This window comes from Vombatus ursinus, unplaced genomic scaffold, assembly GCF_900497805.2.
Source record: "Vombatus ursinus unplaced genomic scaffold, bare-nosed wombat genome assembly UNPS02000580.1, whole genome shotgun sequence".
NCBI classification, from domain to species: domain Eukaryota; kingdom Metazoa; phylum Chordata; class Mammalia; order Diprotodontia; family Vombatidae; genus Vombatus; species Vombatus ursinus.
The window spans coordinates 26,028,264-26,049,603 of NW_020940358.1; the positions used below are offsets into that span (position 1 = coordinate 26,028,264).

General features: G+C 43.1%; 1 protein-coding gene across 2 annotated transcripts in view; it reads left to right on the forward strand.

Moving 5' to 3' along the window:
* The window catches only part of SULF2 (sulfatase 2), a 144,412-nt gene that overhangs the window by 31,064 nt on the left and 92,008 nt on the right, over positions 1–21,340 (forward strand). For both annotated transcript variants that reach the window (XM_027851385.1, XM_027851384.1), the window contains exon 3: positions 15,885–16,124. In XM_027851385.1, coding sequence (XP_027707186.1) covers positions 15,885–16,124 — 240 coding nt within the window. The remainder of the gene's footprint in view (positions 1–15,884; positions 16,125–21,340) is intronic.

The following is a 21,340-nucleotide window of genomic DNA, read 5'->3' on the forward strand; positions in this document are numbered from 1 at the left end:
CTCCTCTTGTGCCCTGTGGACCCCAGAGTACGGCTACCAGGGCCATGTAGGGGTTACAAATCACAACAACTCCTCTGAGAGTTTATTAAGTGGGGGGCGGGGTGTGACACGGCAGACTTGAGTTTTAGGAATATCACTTTGACAGCTGGGTGGAGAGAGACACGAGGCAGGCGTGAGGAAATGAGGGCATGCGCTGGGGTGATGGCAGCGTCAGGAAGTAAGGGGCTTGGAATCATACTTAGGAGACCTGGGTTTGGAAATTGACTAGTTTTGTGACGACGGACAAGTCATTTCAACCATGTGGGCCTCCGTTTCCCTGTCTGTAAAATGGGGACAAAGAATACTTCTGACACCCACCTTCGCAAGGTTGTTCTGGGGCACGTGCTTTTTGGAAACTTTATTGCACCATAGAATTTCAAGTGTGGTAATAGCACCTCCCTCCAGGTTGTTGTAAGGAGCAATGAGATGATATTTGCAAAGCACTTAGCTCAACTTATTTCTTAAGTACATGGTAGGTTCTTTATAAATGTTTATGTTCGATCCTCTGTTGGGCTTTTAAAGCCCTTCCTAACCCATTCCTTTCCAGCCTTCTTACACCTTACTTCTCTCCACGTAATCTATGATTCTTTAACACTGATCATCTTGCTGTTTCTTGCCCAAGACACACCTTCTCCCAATCCTGTGCATTTTCCCTGGCTGTCCCCCATGCCTGGAATACCCTCCTTCTTCAGCTTCTCTTCTCAATTTCCCCGGCTTCCTTCCCTTCCCTGCTAAAATTTCAGCTTCTGTAAGCTTTTCCCAATCCCCTTTAAGACTCCTGCCTTTCTTCAAAGATTTCCTGTCCCTTACACTCTGCATATTCTGATTGCATGTTGTCTCCACCATTAGGCTGTAAGCTCCTCAAGGGCTTTTGCCTTCCTTTATAGCTCTAGCACTTGGCATAATGCTTGGCACATAGTCAGCTCTTACACTTGTGGATGGATTCTCGTCCCCTGTGAGACGCACACGTCAAGCTTGAAACGATGCACCGGTCAGGCCCTTGGTGGGTTTTGCCTGGCAGCTGTTGTCCAGAATCAACTGGCTCTGCTCGTAAAAAGAAGGGAGTTGTGGGCGTGATCTGGACAAAGGAGCCGGAGAAAAACCACAGTAGGTTTTTGATCCAGCAAAGGTTCTGTTGCTCTTGTAAGTTCCCAGTATCCCAGGCTTCAGATCAGTGCCCTAAAGTGTTTCTTCCTAACAGATAAGCCGGAGCTTTGTAGCAGTTGAGCTGACTTTGAAGATGGGTTGAGTTCCTTCTAGGAGGTGGGGAAACGACAATGCTTTTGAAACCACAAGACAGATTCAGTTCAATAATGCATGTCCCAAAAAGCTGAACCCATTAGCTCACAGTCTGGTGCAACTTGCAGACCAGAGGGTGGTCCTAAAAAATTTATCATCTGCTATTTTCTGCTCCTCTGTGATGCGGCTGTACTACTCTTCTGGGTTAGAGCCTTCTTTTCTAAGATAATCCAAGGCCTCTTTCCAATTTCAAGCACGGTGAACAGCTGTGCACACCAATTAAGGTCTGGCTGGAGCAGTGGTACCTGATAAAGCAAAGATTAGAGCTCTATCCTGTTCCCTTAATTGATGTGGGTGATTTTTTTTTTGGACCACTTTTTTTTTATTCTTTTGGTTCAAGTGTTGGACAAGCCACCCCAGATAGCCAATTGGGATTGTCACGGGGGTTAATTCTGAGCGTGTCAGAATCACTCAGCTATCTGCCTGTTGGTCAAGGAGCTGCACAGGGCTGGGTTTCCGGAAAGGTTAGGAAAATTCCCTGTGTGAATGATCCTCGGGGACCTTTTGTTTTTCAGGCAGTTCTCTTTAGCTAAGAGATTAAGAAAGAAAGGCAACACTGGAGCAGTCATCGGAAGGGGTTTTACAAAGGTATAGGCACTGCCACAGATGTGAGTTTCCAGGAATAATAACAGCGACAACAATAGCTAAATATACTTAGCAATTTAAAGTTTACCAAGCATTTTACTCACATTCTATCTGATCTGATCTCACAACAACCTTGTAAGGTAGGTATTATTAATATTCCCAATTCACAGATGAAGAAACTGAGGCTGGGAGAGGTTAAGTGGCAGCCTAGAGTCACGCAGCTAGCAAGTGTATGGAGAACAATTCGTACTCAGGTCTTCCTGACTCCTGAGAGAGCCCAGTGCTGTATCCACTATGCCATGCTGCCTCAGAGCGGTCAGATGTTATGGGCTTAACTGATGCCAGGGAAATGAGCGGGAGGTTCGAGTTCCTAGTTTCCCAAGTGTGGGGGATGAGGCTGTCCTTAACTCTCGCAGGCAGCACACTAGAGAAGTGTTCTCACTTAAGAAAACTCCCATCTCTCCATTTGATTAAGCAGACAATTATTGAGCGCCCACTATGTACACGCAGAGCTAGGTAAGGGGCATCTGTGTCCTTAAGGACCTTAGGATAGGAGAAAGACAAGCTATCCATACAAATAAATATGCAATGTTCTGTAGGAGTATATAGAAAGAAGAGATAAATCAAATCAATTAGAAATTTACATTTTAAAAGAATTCTTTGCTTTGGGGGAAATTTTGTATAATCTCACCTCTTATGTACATAATCTGTTTACAAATATGTCAATATTTGACAGGTTGGTCCAGTTTTGAGAATGTTAAGAGGTGGTTAGAGACCTGAGTGTTGGCCCCACAGCCCTCTCAGGTTACCAGGGTACTCATTTGCCCCTTCTTAGAGCAAGTCACTTCCCTCTGTGGCCTCAGTTTCCTTGACTGTAAAATGGAGGATTGGATTATCTTTAATGTCCTACTAGTGCCAACCTTGTGTGAGTCACTGCCAATTAAAGGGTCACCAGAAAGAGAAAACATCTGTGAAATACAAATAGGTGAAAACTTACACATAAATAGAGCCCCTCTCTCCCTGCGTTATTCAGTCATTCAGTTGAGTCTGACTCTTCATGACTCCTTAGTGGGATTTTCTTGGCGAAGATACTGGAATGGTTTGTCATTTCCTTCTCCAGCTCATTTTACAGAGGAGGAAACTGAGGCAAAAGGGGTTAAGTGACTTGCCCAAGGTCACACAGCTAGTAAGTGTCTGAGGTTGGATTTGAACTCAGGTCTTTTCCTAACTTCCTGCCCAGTACTCTCTCCATTGAGACACCTAGCTGCTGCTTCATCCCTCCCTCCCTAGGGTGTTGCATAAAATGAGGAATATCCATATTGTTTAGTGCTTCCCACCAACTACAGAAGTACAGTCTTAGTTCTGAATTCAGTTTAAATCAGTAAGCATTTATTAAATATCTTCTATGGTGCCATGGGTGCCATGATACAAAGACAAAAATGAAACCATCTAAGTCGGGTGGGGAACCTGCGGCCTCGAGGCCACATGTGGCCCTTTAGGTCCTCAAGCATGAACCTTTGACTGAATCCGAAATTCACAGAACAATCCTCTTAATAAAAGGATTTGTTCTGTAGAACTTGGACTCAGCCAAAAGGATGTACCCAAGGACCACGAAGGCCACATGCAGTCTCAAGGCCACCGGTTCCCCACCCCTGGTCTAAGTCATCAAAGAAGTTAGCATCTCCTGAAATTAGTCAATTGATAAGCATTTATTAAACCCTTATTGTATGCTAGACTGTGTGCTGCTTCCTAGGGATAAGAAGACAAAAATGAATCCACCCCTGCCTTCAAGGAGCTTACATTCTAACAGGGGAGATAACCTGAATATATTGAAGTATGTACATAACATGCACAAAATGAATACAAGTTTTGAGAGGGTGTGTACCAGCAGCTTGTCACAAAAGACTTCATGAAAAGGGAGACTCTTAGCTGAGTCTTGCAGGAAATTGAGATTCCAAGAAGTGGAGGTGACAAGGGAGAGCATTCCAGGCATGGAGGAAGGCTGGTACAAAGGCACGGTGGTGGGAGATGAAGCAGCGAGTCAGTCGGTATGGCTGAGGTGCAGAAAGGAGTCCTATCCAAGAACGCTGGGAAGGTAGTGAGGGGCCGGGCATAGACACATAAATGCTTCTGGAGTTGGAGCACAGGATCGATATGGACCTCGTACCTGGGCTGGGGGAAAGTCATCTTGGCAGCTGTGTGGAAGATGGACTGGGGAAGGGAGATGTCAGAGGCAGAAAGACCAGAGAGGAGGCTCTGCAGTGGTGCAAGTGGGAGATGATGAGGCCTATTCTAAGGTTGTGCCTGTGTGAGTAAAGAGGAGAGAGCAGAGTCAGGAAACACCTAGTAAATGTACGTGTAACTCATAATATATACATATATGTATATGTATGTATACACACACAGGGGCAGCTAGGTGCCACACTGGATAGTGCTGGACCTGGAATCAGGAACTTCCTGAGTGCATATCTGGCCTCAGACACTTACTAGCTGTGTGACCCTGGGCAAGTCACTTAACCCTCCTTGCCTCAGTTTCCTCAACTGTAAAATGAGCTAGAGAAGGAAATGGCAAACCCCTCCAGTAGCTTTGCCAACAAAATCCCAAAAAGAGGGTCACGAAGAGTCAGACATGACTGAAAAACAACTGAACAACAAAATGTCTATTGTATGTGTATATATGTCTATATATACATATATGTATGTTTATATAGACATGTATATATGTACATATGTGTGTATATACATAGAAGTACGTAATAGATGTATATATTGTATTTGTTGTAATTGTATACAATTGTATTTCAATATAATTGGTTTCCTTTGTAATTCTCTGTATTTCATTTTATGCATTTAAAACCACTGGTCTCAGGGCAACTAGATGGCACAGTGGATAGAGCACCGACCCTGAAGTCAGGAGGACCTGCGTTCAAATCTGGCCTCAGAACAAAAACTTGACACTTACTAGCTGTGTGACCCTGGGCAAGTCACTTAACCCCAATTGCCTAAAAAATTAAAAAAAAAAATTTAAAAACACCGTTCTCAGAAGGGGTCCATAGGCTTCAGCAGACTGCCACTGGCATCCGTGCCACAAAAATGGCCAAGAACCCATATCTTCAAGGCAGTCAGGAGGGAATGAAGTTGGCTTGAACAAGGAAGGGACCTGGTCAGACCTGTGCTTTAGGCCCGTCAGTGTGGCAGCAGTTTGGAGGATGGATTCCAGAAGGGAGATTTTCCAAGCAGTGTTGGAATTATTAAGCCATTTGCAGTGTTCCAGGTGAGAGATGGTAAGGCCCTGAGCTCAAGTGGCAGCTATGTGGAAAGGAATGAAGAGAATGTGTTTAAAACATACTTAGCTGTCAAAAACTTCATTGACATGGGTAGAAATAGAATTAGTAATACACTTTGACAGAGTCCTTTCCTTCCTCCTCCCCACCCCGTAAAAGCAGGTGAGTCCGTTGTGGCAACTCTGCCTTGACCACTAGGGAGATCCCCTACCTTACGCTACAGGAGCCTAGAATTGTCTCAGCCTCGGTGGTACCTTCCCCTGTTCCTGGGGGAGATCTCTGGGTAGTTGAGCTTCCCCTCAGCCAGGGTTGGGCCTGCTCACTACATTCAGTATTTCCCAGATCAGTCCACAGTGGTTTACCAGTCTCCAATACTTTGGTCCTTAGTTCTTAAAACTACAAACTTGAAAAACACACAAATAAACAAAAACCTCCCACCTACATCCTGCCCCTTCTATACCTAATTTCAGTCTTCTCTCTGGCAGATTTGATGCCACTTTATAGTAATGGAAAGGATACCAAAAGTCATCTAGTCGTATCTCTACCTATATGGTACATCTCCCCAAGGAGCAACATCCCCACCAGAGCTTCTATTTAAACACCTCCAGTGACAGAGAACTCACTACCTCTAATTGTTAAAACATTTTTCCTCACATTGAAGCAAGAGTAGCTCACCACTTGCATATGGACAGCTTTATAGACACAGAAATGAGACTTCTAGTCAGTGAGTGGGGCTTTTGCTGAGATCATGCCTTGTAGGCAGGTTTAGTTGATTCAGTATAACAAACACTTATTAAGCACCTGCTATATGCAGGTTCCTGTGGTACCTCCTAGGGGAGGTACGAAGATAAATCATATGTTGTCCCAGCTCTTAAGGAGTCTATTAGGGAGAGAAATGACATAATACTGATAAGTATAATACAAAATAGATCAACTAACAAGCATTTATTAAGCACCAGCTGTGTGCCACACTCTGTGCTAGGTGCTAAGGAAGGAAATATCCCCTGATCTCAAAGAGCTTATGTTCTATCAGAATAGACATGTACATTTATAAGTATGTACAGAATAAATATATTCAGGATAAATACAAAGTTAGGGAAACAGGGCACTAGCAGTCAGAGGGATAGGAAAAGCTTCATGTAGACGATTCCTGAGGGATGAGACAGAGGTGCGTGTGTTTCAGGCGTGGGGGACAGCCACTGTAAAGATGCAGAGGTGGGAGAAGGGGTGTTGTGTATAAGGAATGAAGAGAAAGCCAGTCAGGATGGACCATACAGGTTGAGAAAGAGAGTGAAGTATAATGAGGCTGAAAAGATAGTTTGAGGTCAACTTGTGAAGGGCTTTAAAAACCAAACAGAGGAATTTATATTTGAGCTATAAAGTACTGTGTGAGATAGAAGGAAGGAATTATCCTTACCAAGTGGGAGGATGAGAAAGGCCTCATTAAGGAGCAGGGTAACTCTGAGCCGGGCCTTGAAGGGTGGGTAGGATTTCAGCAGGCCAAGAGGGCAGGGAGGGCCTTCTGGGGATATGGAGGTGAGAAAACACAATCTGGATCCCTCTTCCACTTTCATCATTGACTTCCTCTCAGGCTTGCTTTGTGGTCAAACTGTAAAAGGCTGATTTGTGAAAAGGAGGCATAGGGGCTTTCCATCTGGGATCAACTTCTTCTCCCTTCCCCATCTGCTAGAACAGGGAAACCACACCCTGTCTTATGGGCTGAATTTCCAAGGGAGTGACTCTGAATCCCATGTCCTGTGAATCTTGGGGCCAGATGGCTGGAAGCCTGGCTTGATAATGCCCAGGACCTAGACAACACGCGGGAAGTGTGGACGGCCAATTCAGCTCTTCCTTGTTACTGCCGCCTGGCACCCACACTGACCCACAGTGGAAAAAAAGAACAAGAAAGGAAAAAATATATCTGGGTGTTGTCGTGCCGGAGCTAGGGAAAAGCTAATTGTGACCTACCCTGGAGATTAGCTTTCAAAACACATTCTTCTGAATTTTCAGTCTGGCAATAATCAAGATCATTCCAGCCCTTGATGCCAGCTCACCATGGGGAAAACTTGGGGGGGGAGGGGAACAGGGAACAGAGCTGTAAGCCAGGCCAGGTCTCAGAAGATTGTTCTGCTCCTGTCAGGCAGTAATGAAGAAAGGGACCTTTACTCACCTAGAACATTTTCCCCACTCCTAGATCAGAGGATGCCCCCTCTTCCATCCTCCTGTGGATGACCTAAGATGTGGTATTAGCATCTTTATCTATAGACTGGTTATAGATATTGGTGGGGAGGGGGTTTTGAGGAACATAAGGAGGAAGTCAGTCCACTAACAGTCACCTCCTCGGTTGGAATAGTAGGGAAAATACTGACCATAGAGCCTGGAAACCTTGATTTGCATCCCCACTTTGTGACCTTGGGCAAATCACTTCCCCTCTATGGGCCTCAACTTTCCTAATCTTTGAAATGGGAATAATAGTAACTTGTACTGCCTGCCTCCCAGGGTTCTTATGGGCAGTGATTCTGTCAGTCTTAAAGGACTATAGCAGTGAGAGTGGTTGTTCTGTGGGGTAGTTGGCTTCCTTTTGGCCACAGTACCAAAGCTGAGCCAGCCTTCTTAAAGACAGTAACAGTGGTCCTCATTTCTATAGTACTTTACCATTTACAAAGCAAGTACTTTTCAGACTCCATATTCCCTTGCATCTTTAAACCTGTAATTCAGGATCCTCATGATAACTCCCTGAAATAGATGGATTATCCTCATTTTAGAGATGGAGGTAAGTGCTGGCATAGGGCTAATGGGATAGTGGTCTTTCTCTTTTTAAAATCTATCTTACTGATATCTTCTGTCTTCCCATCACAGTCATTCCCCAATTCCCAACTCCCACCCCTACTCTCTCATGAGAAAGAAGAAACTAAGCAAAAATATCCTCTACAGAAACCTTGTCCAACAGGGTATGCCATATTCTTTCCCAGTAGTCCCCCACCTCTCTGTCTGGAGGAAGGAGGTATGTTTCATGATCTCTTAATCAGGACTTTCAAGGATTTTTCCATCGTTCAGCGTCCTCTTGTAGATTTCATTCTCTTGGTTCTGTTTATTTAGCTCTTCATGTGTTCGTGCAAATCTTCTTGTGGTTCTCCAAGTTCCTCATATTTGTCCATTCTTACTGAAAAATGACATTCCATTCCATTACTGTACCAGCATTTCTCCCAGCCATGGCCCAGGGGCTGGGCACCTCTTTGTTTCTGGTTGCTATCACAAAGAATAGTAGTGGGGGTATTTGGGTATATATGAGGCCTTTGTTTCTGTCTTTGGCTTCCTTAGGATACATGTGTGATAGCTTTTACAGCAGCCTGGTACCTGTTACAAGGGAGATTAAGCCAAAAGAGAGTGATGGCTTAATGTGGCCCCTTCCAGTGACTTGCAGTGGGGGACAAGACCACCTGAAAGCCCATCCCCTACTGCTTCTGAGCTAATAACGTCATATACAAAGGGCCAAATGTCTTTAGATAGCAAAAGAAATATAGTTAGTGGGTTCAACCTGAGTGTTACCTAATCTGTGAAACTTTCCCTGATCCATTTCCCCTGTCATTAATGATTCTCTCCTCTTAACAACCCCCCCCCCCAAATAAGGTCATAGATTTAGAGTTAAAAAGGACCTTAAAGGCCATTTAGTCCATTCTCCTCATTTTACAGATGACGTTAAGTGGTTTACTTAGGGCCTCGCAGCTAGTTAAGTGTCTAAATGTTGCTCAGTTGTTTCATGTCCAACTCTTTGGGACCTCATTTGGGGTTTTCTTGGCAAAGATACTGGAGTGATTTACCATTTCCTTCTCCAGTTCATTTTACAGGTGAGGAAACTGAGGTAAGCAGGGTTAAGTGACTTGCCCAGGGTCACACAGCTAGGAAGTGTCTGAGGACAGATTTAAACTCCCAGAAGATGAGTCTTCCTTACTACAGGGCCAGTACTCTATCCACTGCCCCACCTAGCTGACCCTACATGGAAGTGAAAGTGCCTGAGATAGGATTCAAACTCAGATCTTCCTAACTTGAAATCTAACACTCCATCCCTTGAGCCATCTAGTTGTCTATCTTATATAGCACTTGGATTCGAACTCTCTTGTGAAGGCAGGTACTGTTTTTGCTTTTTTGTTGAATCCCCAGCACTTAGCAGGTTGCCTGGCAAGTACTAATAGTGGTAATTAATAATAATATTAATACCAATAATAGCAAGTGCTTCATTAATACCTGCTGATTGATTTATATCATTCTGTATTAAAATGATTTATCTATGTGCCATCTTCCCCTCCTACATTGTGAGTTCTTTGAGGACAGGAATTATGCATTATTTAATCTTTATATCCCTTTCTTCCTTAACGCCTGCCAGCACTTAATAGAGATTTGTTGAAATTGAAGTGGAGGGTAGGATATGGTAGCACTCACCTATGATCCCTGTTACCAGGGCTGTTGAGGATGGTGGATAGCTTGAGCTCAGGAGTTTTGAGCTTCAGTCAAGTTAGAGCTAAGCAGGCATCTATGCTAAGTGTAGTGCCCGTATGGGAAGCAAGGAGCCACCAGGCTGCCTAACAAGGGATGAACCAACCCGAGACTGATGAGGAGTAGAATTGGGGGCCCTCAAGTGGTCCCTTTGTCATTCCAGCCTGGGTGAGATGGAGAGAACTGAGGCAGAAGGAAGGAGTTGGGGAGAGGGAGAGAGAGATGGGTTGAAGTGAAGAAAAATAACATTTCTCTACGGAACAACTTGGATAAAGTATAGCTGATAAGGCTTTAGAGATGATCTAGTTCAACTCCCTCCTTTTACAGAGGAGCAAAATCCTGAAGAGAAGGAAGGAGTTACTCCAGGTATAGAGAACTGAGATTTGAACTCAACTCCTGTGACTCTAAATTCAGTGCCCTTTCGGATAATCTATACAACAGTGTTGTATAAGGGCATTGAGTCATGTTTAGGATACTGAGGCATGCTTTAGCTTCTTCATTCCATAAGAGCATTGACTTAAAGCCAAAAGGGCCCTTAGAGGTCTTCAAATCCAACCCTCTCATTTTTCAGATGAGGAAACCGAGGCCCACAGAGGCTAAGCAGTTTACACAGGATCACACAGCTAGTAAATATCCAAGGTAGGATTTGAACCCAGCCCTGCCTGACTCCTAAGTCTATCGCTGCATCCATGATGACACAAGATAATAATGATAACAAGGCTTTCATTCAAATGCTGTTGCCATCAGAGTTGGCAGAAGGGAGGAGAAAAATTAATCACATAATCTCTCAGACAATAAAATGTTCGTTAATGAAAAATCCAATATTGCTTCTTCAAACATCTGCTTAATTGATTTCAGGTTCAAGAGCAAGTTTTCCTTGATGACCATACAGTGCTAAGCTCTCAACAAATCCTTCCTAGTCATTTACACCCAGCTTCAGACAGGGTTTTAATATCCCCCACTGTAGTAGATGCCTCATTTAAAAAACAGATCGGAGGAAATCTAATATCATTGTTTTGTATTGAGTTACACACACACAGTATAATTATTGCTAGCTGACAGACGTGAGCAGATTCCAGCACGAGGGTGGAAATCAAATATAACTGGAAAACAAAAGGATTTCCTCTCTCCGACACTGGCCTCAGATTCCTGTGTTGCCCTTCGGCCTCTCTTCTGATCGTGGACAGAGCCCTTCTGGAGGAGCCAGTTTGCTCCCGACTTGAATGTGGCCACAGAACAGGTATTGTAATTGGACAGGCTTTTCAGAAGCTGATCCAGCTACATTTCGGACATTCCAGAAACCCTTGAGGAACAGATGAGAGCAGGCAAACAAATACTAAGCCTGTGGCTAAAAGAAAACAGCCCCAAAGATTGGGGTGCGTGTTTTGAGTTTCTCTTTCTACCTTTCTTTACTCATTTCTGGCCCATTTTTCTCCCACCCACCCAAGAATGGAATGTCCTTCCCCCACCTAACTAAACTTAGCTGCATTTCAAGGCCTCATTCTAGTTTTCAATATGAGGATCATAGATTTATAGTTAGAAGGGAAGTGAAGTGTCTTATCTGGGGTCACACAGGAAGTGGGGTTGGAGAGGGAGGGATGGGGTAATAAGAGCTATGCAAACATATTATATCCTTTTTCAAAAATAGATTTATATTGCTATATTTCTACACTTTGGGTCCCTCTTTCTTTTTAAACAGATGAGGAAAGTAAAGGCCAAAGGAGGAAAGTGTCTGACCCAAAGTTATACAGGTACTAAGTAGCAGCAGTAGGATTTGAACCCAGCTCTCCCAGTTCAAAATCCCTTTCTTTTCCCACAATTCCATACTGCCTTATCAGCCAACAAATTAATGGCAGAGTTAGGCCTGGAACCCAGGTATCCCAACTCCTCATTCAGTGCTCTGTCCACTAGACCACACCATTTGTGATCACCCAGTCTTTCAAGCTAATGGAGGCCTCCCAGCTTTCAGGTATCCTGAATTAAATCAAGGCTTCTTTCTGAAATCAACCCTGCCCACAGAGTCCCTGGGTCTCCATGTGACAAGAGGGAGGCTGGGGGGTGGGGGTGACTTCACCCAGCGTCCAGCTCAGCGGGGAGGTTGCATCACGGAAAAGAGAACAGTTTTCTATTGTTCTCTCAACATCTCCAGGCTGGTTTGGCTTGTTTAAAATATTTAAGGCTGGCCTCTCTAGCTCAGCACAGAAGGGTATTCTTGAGCCTTACCTGCCATCAGAACTGTCAGTCTGCATGAGTTCTAGCTCTTGGGCTGTGGAAGGTGATTAGATCATATGTTTTTGTATTAAAGATGGTTGATTTATAGAGCTGTGTCATTACAGCAGTTTTATTAAACCGGGTTACTGTCCCCAAGGGGAGGCTTAACATGGAGTGCTATTTATGCACAGATGCCTCTGTCATTTAAGGGGATTGTTAAAACTATACTTTAATAGCAGAATAACAAAATCCTCCTTCAGCCAGCCTGTTTGTTCAGGGGTGAGCTCACTCGACAAGCAGACTGTGCCTCGAGCTGGCACACCAATGCACCGTCCTCTTAATTGCCACAGAAATTAGAGGGATAATAACATAAGCACGAAAGCTTTTTTTTAAGGGAGTAAAAAAAAACCAAAAAAACAAAAAAAAACCTCCCCAAGCAAGAACCAGCCTTGCATGTTCTGGCTACTTCCTTTTGACTAATTTTATGTTTCAAGCTAGTTATTGCCAGAGAATCCATCTACCAGGTAGTATGTCTTCTTTCCAAGTGAAGGTCGAGAGTAACCTTGAAATATCAGCCATCTTTCATTTCTTTACTACTAAAGAAATGTGCCAGCATTCTACCTGCAGGGACAGAAGGGAACATTGGGTAATACTACTTCTGTTATCTCTTCTGATCAGCATTTATTGAATGTGCCATGAATGTGTGCAACCACACTGGCTGGTACGAGATTCACCTAGTATGGGGTACACAGTCACTGATTTCAAGGAGCCTTTTTCAAGTGCTTTCTGTTGCTGCTTTCATTCATTCAACAAACATCTTATTAAATGGCTTTGTGTGTCCAAAGTATTGTGCTTTAGAGTAAGGTGGGCCCTGGGACAAGAGACATTAAGAGGAAATAAGACAAAGTCCCTTTTTCTCATGACATTTGTTTTAGGTAAAGATCATCTAGTCCAGGAGTTCTTAACATAGGACCCAACGTCCATGCATAGATTTCAGGGGATCTGTGAATTTAGGAAAAAATTACATCTTTATGTTCACTAACCTTTTTTTTTATAGACTGTCTGCAGATGCGGTGGCCCCCATTCATGACCCTAATGCTGATTGGCACTGCCACAGAAGGATGAAGCCACTCTGTTTTTCCTCCCTGTGCAAATTCTCCCCTTCTCGGGCAGCCTGGTGGTGTTCTGTTTCCCTTCTGTTTTTTTGTGCCTCCTCTCATAGCTCAGAACTCCTGAATTCGATGGATCTATCAGCCTCAGCCTCCTCCAGCAACAGGGATTATGAAAGTGTCCTGCATCATATGGCTTTCACTAATTTCTAATTGAAATTAAGCATTTCCTTTATTAAAGGAAATGCTTGAAAATGTTTTTTCTAAGAAAAGAGCCATAGACTCCAAAAGGCTACCACAAGGGTCCATAACATGCACACACAAAAAAATGTTTCAGAACCCTTAGACTAGCCCAACCCCCTGATTTTACTTAGAAGAAAACAGACCTTGGTATATACCATGTAATAATAATAATTGTGCACAAAGAACAATTATCAATCATTTAGTTAAGCTGTGAATCAGATGGTCCATCTGGAAAAGCAGCTCTTTCTCCCTCCACCTCCAACATTGGCATTTCAGTAAGTGTTCTGGAAGTTGGGCACAGTCCTGCCTTGGCAAAGTGCTCATTTAGAGAGTTCAACTAACTTTATTAATGCCCAAGGTAATATATAATTTGTGCCGGCTGGTGGCAGGAAGAATTGATTAAAGTTGAACTCTTCATTCAACTTAACAAGGAGGTAACTTCATGCCATGCTCAAGTCCTGGCATTGTCTACACCCTCCCCCCACCCCCATGACTTTTGAAAAAGAGTGTGTGGCCTTGATACCAGATGTCTTACAGGCATTTCTGAAACCCCGAGGTGGCTGTTCAACCAGATAAGCTGTTCAGCTTTTTCTTCTCCCTTGCCTGGAGAGTTCCCACTAGCCTTGGATGACCTCAGAGAAACCTAGCTGAGGGTCTCTGTGCCAAGCAAGAGGGTGCCATAGGAAATATGTGTGCTGCCCAGAGGAAGGAGGCTTGGTAGAGTGGAAACCTCGCTGGATCTGGAGTCAGGAGACTTGGGTTCAAATATGGGCCTTGCTACTTGTAATGTATTACCTGGAACAAATCACCTCCGACCTCAGGTTTCTCATCTATAAAGTGAGAGGCAGGTGATTTTGAAAGTTTGTCCTAACTTTGAAACCTGTCCCCCTCTGAGAGGAAGCTTTCTGGCTTTCTCTCTACTTATCTCTGAGACGTACTGTTTCTCCCCCTATTTGGTAGAAGTTTAGATGTTCACGGATGGGGCTCTTTGATTCTTTGCCCTTGGGAAGAGGCTGAAAACCAGAGCTTCTAAGAAGCTGTTTCCAAAGCATAGAATCCTGGTAAAGGATTCTCAGAGCTCAATCAGGATGAATCTCTATCTGGATAAGAATTCCCTCTACATCTCACCCAACAAGTGGTCACCCTCTACAATCTCTAAGGGGCTTTCTATCAAGTAGCCAACAAGCATTTATTAAGCCCCTGCTACAAGCCAACCATCGGGATACAAAGGCAAAAAAAAAAAAAATCCCTGCTCTCAAGGTGCTTATGTTCTCTCCAGGAAGAAAACTTGTATATGCAGTGTATAAGTATGTACAAAATAACTCTATGCAAAATAAATATAGGTGAGAGAAATAGCTAGCATTTTGGGGATCAGGACAGGCTCCTTGTTCAGTTCACAAACATTTGAGGCACTATGTACAGTACATTTCCTGCTATGCCATCTTGCTTATCACAAATAAGATACCATTATTTCATGCAAAAGGGAAAATTCTTCTATATGGATATAATATAAATGTGACTTCAAGTGCATATGAGAGTAGTATAAAGTCTATACTGTTAGATAAATGAAGAAGAAAGACTTTCCATTGGAAGAGGGGAGAATAAGGGAAGGCTTCCTCTAGGAGTGTGCATTTGAGGTGGGCCTTGAAGGACAGAGAAACCATTCCAATGTGGGAAAGCAATATGAATGACAGCATGAATGAGAATTTTTATGTGGCATGTGTTTGTTGGTGGGGGAGGCTTGAGAAGACTAACTCAAGGACAGAGTGTCTCTTGGCTTCCCTAGCTTTCATCAAAACTCAGTTCAAGGGGCAGCTAGGTGGCACAGTGGATGGAGTACCAGCCCTGAAGTCAGGAGGACCTGAGTTCAAATTTGACCTCAGACCAAACACTTGACACAAACTAGCTGTGTGACCCTGGGCAAGTCACTTAACCCCAATTGCCTAAAAAGCAAAACAAACAAAAAAAAAACTCAGCTCAAATACCACCATCTCCCAAAGGTCTTTCCTGGCCCCATTAGTGACTAGTGCCTTCACCTTTCAGATTACCTTCTGTCTTATTCGTATGTAACATGCCTAGTTATTTATATGTTGTTTCACCTATTAGAATGTATGCTTCTTGAGAGTAGAGACTGTTTTTGCCTTTGTTTATATCCCCATCACATGCTAAGTATTTAATAAATGATTGTTATTGGAGAAGAAGACAAAGTTGGACAGGCAGAGTGGTCTGTTATGGAGGGACTTTAATTACCAAGATTATTGGTTTGGGTTATAAAACCCTGAACTAGGTAAATGAAATTGGGAGTTTGAGAAGACTTCTCCAGAGCATCTAGTTCATTCCCCTTATTTTACAGATATTAAAGAAAGAACAAAAAAAAAAGCTCAGAGAAAGGAAATGACTGGCTTATGGTCACCAATCAAATTAGTGGCAGAGCCAACATTAATTAGACTCCAGGTCTCTAGATTCCCAGGTGGGTGGGTGGGTGTGCGTGCTCGCCTTCCTGAGGATTTTGAAGACATAGACCCGTATCGGCTCTGAGTGCAGTCATTCTGGGAGGGTGCTCTAGATAATCAAGGTGTTTCTGTGCATCTGTGGTCATTGGTGGGTTTTGTTGTTCCAGGGTCGATGCAAGTGATGAACAAGACACGGAAGATCATGGAGCAAGGAGGGGCTCACTTCATCAATGCCTTTGTGACTACACCCATGTGCTGCCCTTCCCGGTCCTCCATCCTGACAGGGAAATATGCCCACAATCACAACACCTACACCAACAATGAGAACTGCTCCTCACCCTCCTGGCAAGCCCAGCACGAGATCCGCACCTTTGCCGTGTACCTCAACAACACCGGCTACCGGACAGGTGAGACTGAGCCTAATGGTTTTGGTGGTAGCCCTTTGTAAAAGACACGCATCTGATGAAAACCTATCTGCCCTAGTTGTCACATGAAGGGGTAAAACTTGGAGTATTTTATTCCAAAATCTCTCATTTATGGTGGAAGTTGTCAGGTCTTATGTGATCCTAACTATGGTTTCAGATCCATTCTGGCTCTAAGACCTATGATCCTAGGAGAGGAATCTACCTAGCCTTCTTCCTACTTGCATCTCACACATTCTAATACTGTTCTCTGCTAAAAGAGCCTGTAGAAATAGTTGACTAGTTTTAAATTTTATTTTTTATTCTAAACAATGCCTCCCGCAAAAAGAGCATTTCCATATACACAGCAGAATACAAAAAGAGACTTGAATATGAAATTGTGAATCTTCATTTCATATCACTTGCTTATGCGTTATATCATTTATATATTTTAAAACGTAAAATAATTCTACATATTATTTTCAAAATTATCCTACTTGTCTGTGCTTCCTTTTGTTCCCATCTGTGCATTTAAAAATGTTTCTATGGCCTTTTTTTGGCATCACTGTTGCTAACCCAAAATCTCCCAACACTTCCCCCTCCTAAATCACAACCCAAAAGACAACAAAAACCCTTGTAACAAATAAACAAAAACAAGCAAAAAGAATCCACACAGTGCCCATAAAATGACATATGTGCAGTGACATCAGAATGTGTGTCTCTTTCTGTACCTTGAATCTATCGCCTTTCTGCCAGGAGATGGGGAACATATTTCATCACAGGCCCTATGTAGACGTGGTTGGCCGTTGCATTGACCCTAATTCTTAAGTCTTTCAGAGTTGTTTTTCTTATATTTTTGTTGTCCTTGTTCTCCTGGTTTTGCTCACTTCACTCTGGATCATTTCATACTCTACAAGAGTCTCTGAAATTGTTTCTTTCATCATTTCTTACAGCTCAATAATGTTCCGTTGTATTCATATAGCAAAATTTATTCAGCCATTCCCCAATTGATAAGCACCACTTCAGGTCCTAGTTCAGGGGTGAGGAACCTGCAGCCTCAAGGCCATGTGTGGCCCTCTAGATCCCCAAGTGTGGTTTTTTGACTGAGTCCAAGTTTTACAGAACAAATCCTTTTATTAAGGGGATTTGTTCTGTGAAGTTTGGATTCAGTTAAAAGGCCACACTTGAGGACCTAGAGGGCCACATGTGGCCTCGAGGCTGCAGGTTTCCCACTGCTGTCTAGTTCTTTATTTTTCTTTTTTCCTTAATCCTCTTTTCAGGATCAGGAAGTTTGCTTTGTTTGTAGCTATTCTCTCCCCAATATTAGTCTCTCTTTTATAACCCTCCTTTTCCTATCCTTGCTTGTTTCTCTATTGAGTTTGGTGTATTTCTATGTCAGACTGTGTGTGGTCTCAGCCCTTTGTTTGTCAGATGAGAGTGAGGTTCATCTGATGCCCACTCCTCCAACCCCATCCCTTATGTCTGCACACTCTCCTTCTCACATACCCCACTTAGAGAAATAACATTCCATTCTTCCTGCTGACCCACTTCTTCCTCCTTTTATTCTAATGTATTTATTTTACCCTCTTCAGACTCTCAAATTAACCAGTCTAACCCCCAGGACTTCTGTCTTTCTTCTTCGATTCTCTCGGTAACCCAAGACATTAAAGTTCTGAAGAGACACTTGTTTCTTGTCTCTGCATTAAAAAGTTAGCATCATATCATCAATCCAAATGCTCAAATCAATTTACATTTCTAGGATTCTCTATGCTTTCATGTCTGTATTTCAGCATTCCTAATCAGGTGTGGTCTTTTCATCAGAAATACTCGAAAATCCTCTATTTCATTAAAAAGGTCAATTTTTTTCTCTGTAAAATTATATTCATTTTTGCAGGACAAGTTATTCTTGATTGTAAGCCTATATTTTTTGCCTTTCAGAATATTGTATTTCCAAGATCTTCTCTCATTTTAGTAGGAGTTAGCAGATCTTGTGTGTTCCTGACAGTGGGGTTTTGGTACTTAAATTACTTCTTTCTAGATGTTTGCAACATTTTTTTTTCCTTTGACTTAGAAGCTCTGTATTTTGCCTATCTCAGTGGTTCCCAATGTTTTTTGTTTTCCAAATCCCTTTCAACCACAATTAAAAAATGCTGTGAGCCCCAGGGGCAATTTACTATACTCTTCAGAATATTCTTTACAATTACTTACTGATTAATAGTCCATTAAAGAATTTCTAGTGTGAACCCCTTGAACCCTTGTCATGAACCTCCAAATGGGAGCCACAGGACTATGTCATCCCTAGGACTTTTTCTTTTGAGATTTCTTTTGTTTTGTTGGCAAGGCAATAGGGGTTAAGTTACTTGTGCAGAGTCCCACAGCTAGTAAGTGTCTGAAGTCAGATTTGAACTCAGGTCCTCCTGACTCCAGGGCTGGTGCTCTATGTACTACACCACCTAGCTCTGCCTCTCTTTTAGGATTTCTTGCAAGAGGTGATGAGTAGGTTCTATCTTAATTTTGCCCTCTGGTTGTAATAGATTGGGCAGTTTTCATTTATGATTTCTTGAAATATAGTATGCAGGCTTTTTTTTAAGTCATGATTTTCAGGGAATCCAATGATTCTTAAATTATCTCTCTTTGACCTGTTTTTGGAATCGTTTTTTTAAAAAAAATTCCTGTGATTTGGCCAGTTTCTAGTGTTCATCTGCCAAACTCATTTTCTGTAGCATATTAGCTCAGTTGCAATGCATTAAAAAAAAAACTTGGACTGGGATTCAGGAAACCTAAGCTTTCTTCTTGACTTAGCTAATGACTGTCTGTGGCAAGTTGTTCGCTCTCTGTTCAGCCCCTGGAGAATATCCTGTTTTATGTGCTTCATTCCTGAATCTGTTCATCCTGCTCTACTTTCTACCCTAACCCGAGGGTTTATGAGGCTTTTCATCCATTCATTTGAATTCATAGAGTTAGGGACTGGACCTGTGATTTCATTGATATTCTTAGATGAGGAAACTCCTTCCACCAGTGCAAACTAGCACATTCTTTGCAACCTATAGTCTTAGTTAAAGCACTAAGAAGTTAAATGACTTTTCCAGGGTCACCCAGCCAGTATGTGCCAGAAGCCAGACTTTAACCCAGCTCTTCTTGGCTCCAAGGCCAGCTTTCTATCTACTGCACCTTACCATTGCTTCTCAAATATTATTATCCTCATTTTAGAGATTTAGGAAAACTCAGGCTCATAAAAATAAAGTGAATTTCCTAAGGTCAGTCCACATCTGTCAACTCACAATTTCCACTACATCAAACTACCCCTCCATTTGCAACACATTGGTCTTTGTACAAAAGGGCAATGCTTCTACCCACAGGCAGTAGGATGTGTGAATTGAGTTGGTCTCTCAGCCAGGAGGACAGGTTTATATTGAACTAGCTCCACAGTCTTCTGCTCAGTTCCCACATCGTGCAGTGGAAAGAACATTTTGAAGTTAAAAGACATAGGTTTTAATCCCAGCCTCACCACTTAGTGCCTATGTGAACTTAGACAAGTCTCTTGACCACTTTGGGCCTCAGTTTCCTCATCTGTCAAATGAGGGAGACTGAAGAGAGGGCTCTAAAATTCCTTCAAGCCCTAAATCAGTCGTCCTGTGAACAGCTACTGCACAGAGGGTTGTGGTCACAAAAGCACTTTAGAATCGTGGGTTATCTGTAAAGTAGCTGACCAGAACCAGGCATATAGTTGGTAGCCACAGACCACAGCAAAGTTAATTGACCTTTATAGAGAGAGAACCCATGACCCTCCCCTGCTTATGCATCACGCAGCAGTTTCCAAACTCTTAGGTTGCAACATCCTGCCATCCTTACAGATGCTCTCATCCTGTGGAGTTACAACATTCCAATATTCTAATTTAGGGGCAGCTTGGTGGTGCGGTGGATACAGCACCAGGCCTGAAGGCAGGAAAACTCATTTTCCTTAGTTCAAATCTGTCCTTAGACACTTACTAGCTGTGTGATCCTGGGCAAATCCCTTAACCCCTTTTACCTCAATTTCCTCATCTGTAAAATGAGCTGGAAATGGAAATGGTAGACATTATTTCATTTAGAATCACAGATTTAGAAGTCACCTAATCCAACCCCCTCATTTGACAAATGAAGAAATTGAGGCCCAAAAAAGTCACGCAGGGAGTTAGTGAAAGAGTCAGAATTTGAACCTAGTTCTTTCTACTCAAGTGCCAGGACTAGTTGTTGTCATAACAGCCCCATGAGGCAGGGACTTAACATTTTTGTTATCCCCATTTTACAGATGGGAAAAGGGGAAGGAAATAAGCATGTATATAGTCCCTTCTATGTGCCTGGCATTGTACTAAGTGCTTTCCAATTATTATCTCATTTGAGATAATCTCACAACAACTCTGGGAGGTATGTGCTATTATTATGTCCATTTTACAGTTGAGGAAACCTGAGGCAGACAGGTTGTGAGTTGCCCACAGTCACACAACTAATAAGTGTCTGGGCTGAATTTTAACTCAAGTCTTCCTGACTCCAGGTCCAGTGTGCCTCCCAACCTCCTCTATGTTGATGAAGAAACTGAGGCCAAACAAGTTAAGTACTTTGCTCAAGGTCACAAAAGTTATGACTGTGTCAGAATTGGAGCCCAGATCCTCCCAGGTTGTCAGAGCAGCCCTGTGAAGTAGGTTCAGCGATTTACCCAGAGCCATCTAGCTAGTTAGGGTTAGAAGGAGATATTGCAACTCAGATCTCCCCTCATTCCCAGTCCAGCACTCTGGGGCATCATGCTTCCTCTCAAGAATTTGACGGTGGTGACAAAGGTCCCCTTTCACCTACCCTATGGACAGGCCCCAAAGCCCTATCCATGAAAGCCCGTTTGTCAGGTGCCTGCTGTATCAAGAGCCAGACACCACAAAAAGACCAAAGTGCTTGTGAAAGCCTCTCAGGAAACTGCAGCTGGCATGGAGGGCAGGAGAGGGCACAACCCTTGCCCATGGCCCACCATCCCATTCTGGACTATTGGGTCACATTTTTATGCTTCTCTACTGTACTAAACAGAACCTTCACTGCCTCTGGGCTCTATCCACCTGGCAAACTCATCTTGAAAGGGATAAATGGAGGTGAAGGGACCTCTTAGCCTTGTGGCTGTATCCCCTGCATCTGTGGTTCCAGGCAAAGAGTAGATTAACTGATCCTCCAGGTCCAAGGGAGACTGGCCAAGGTCA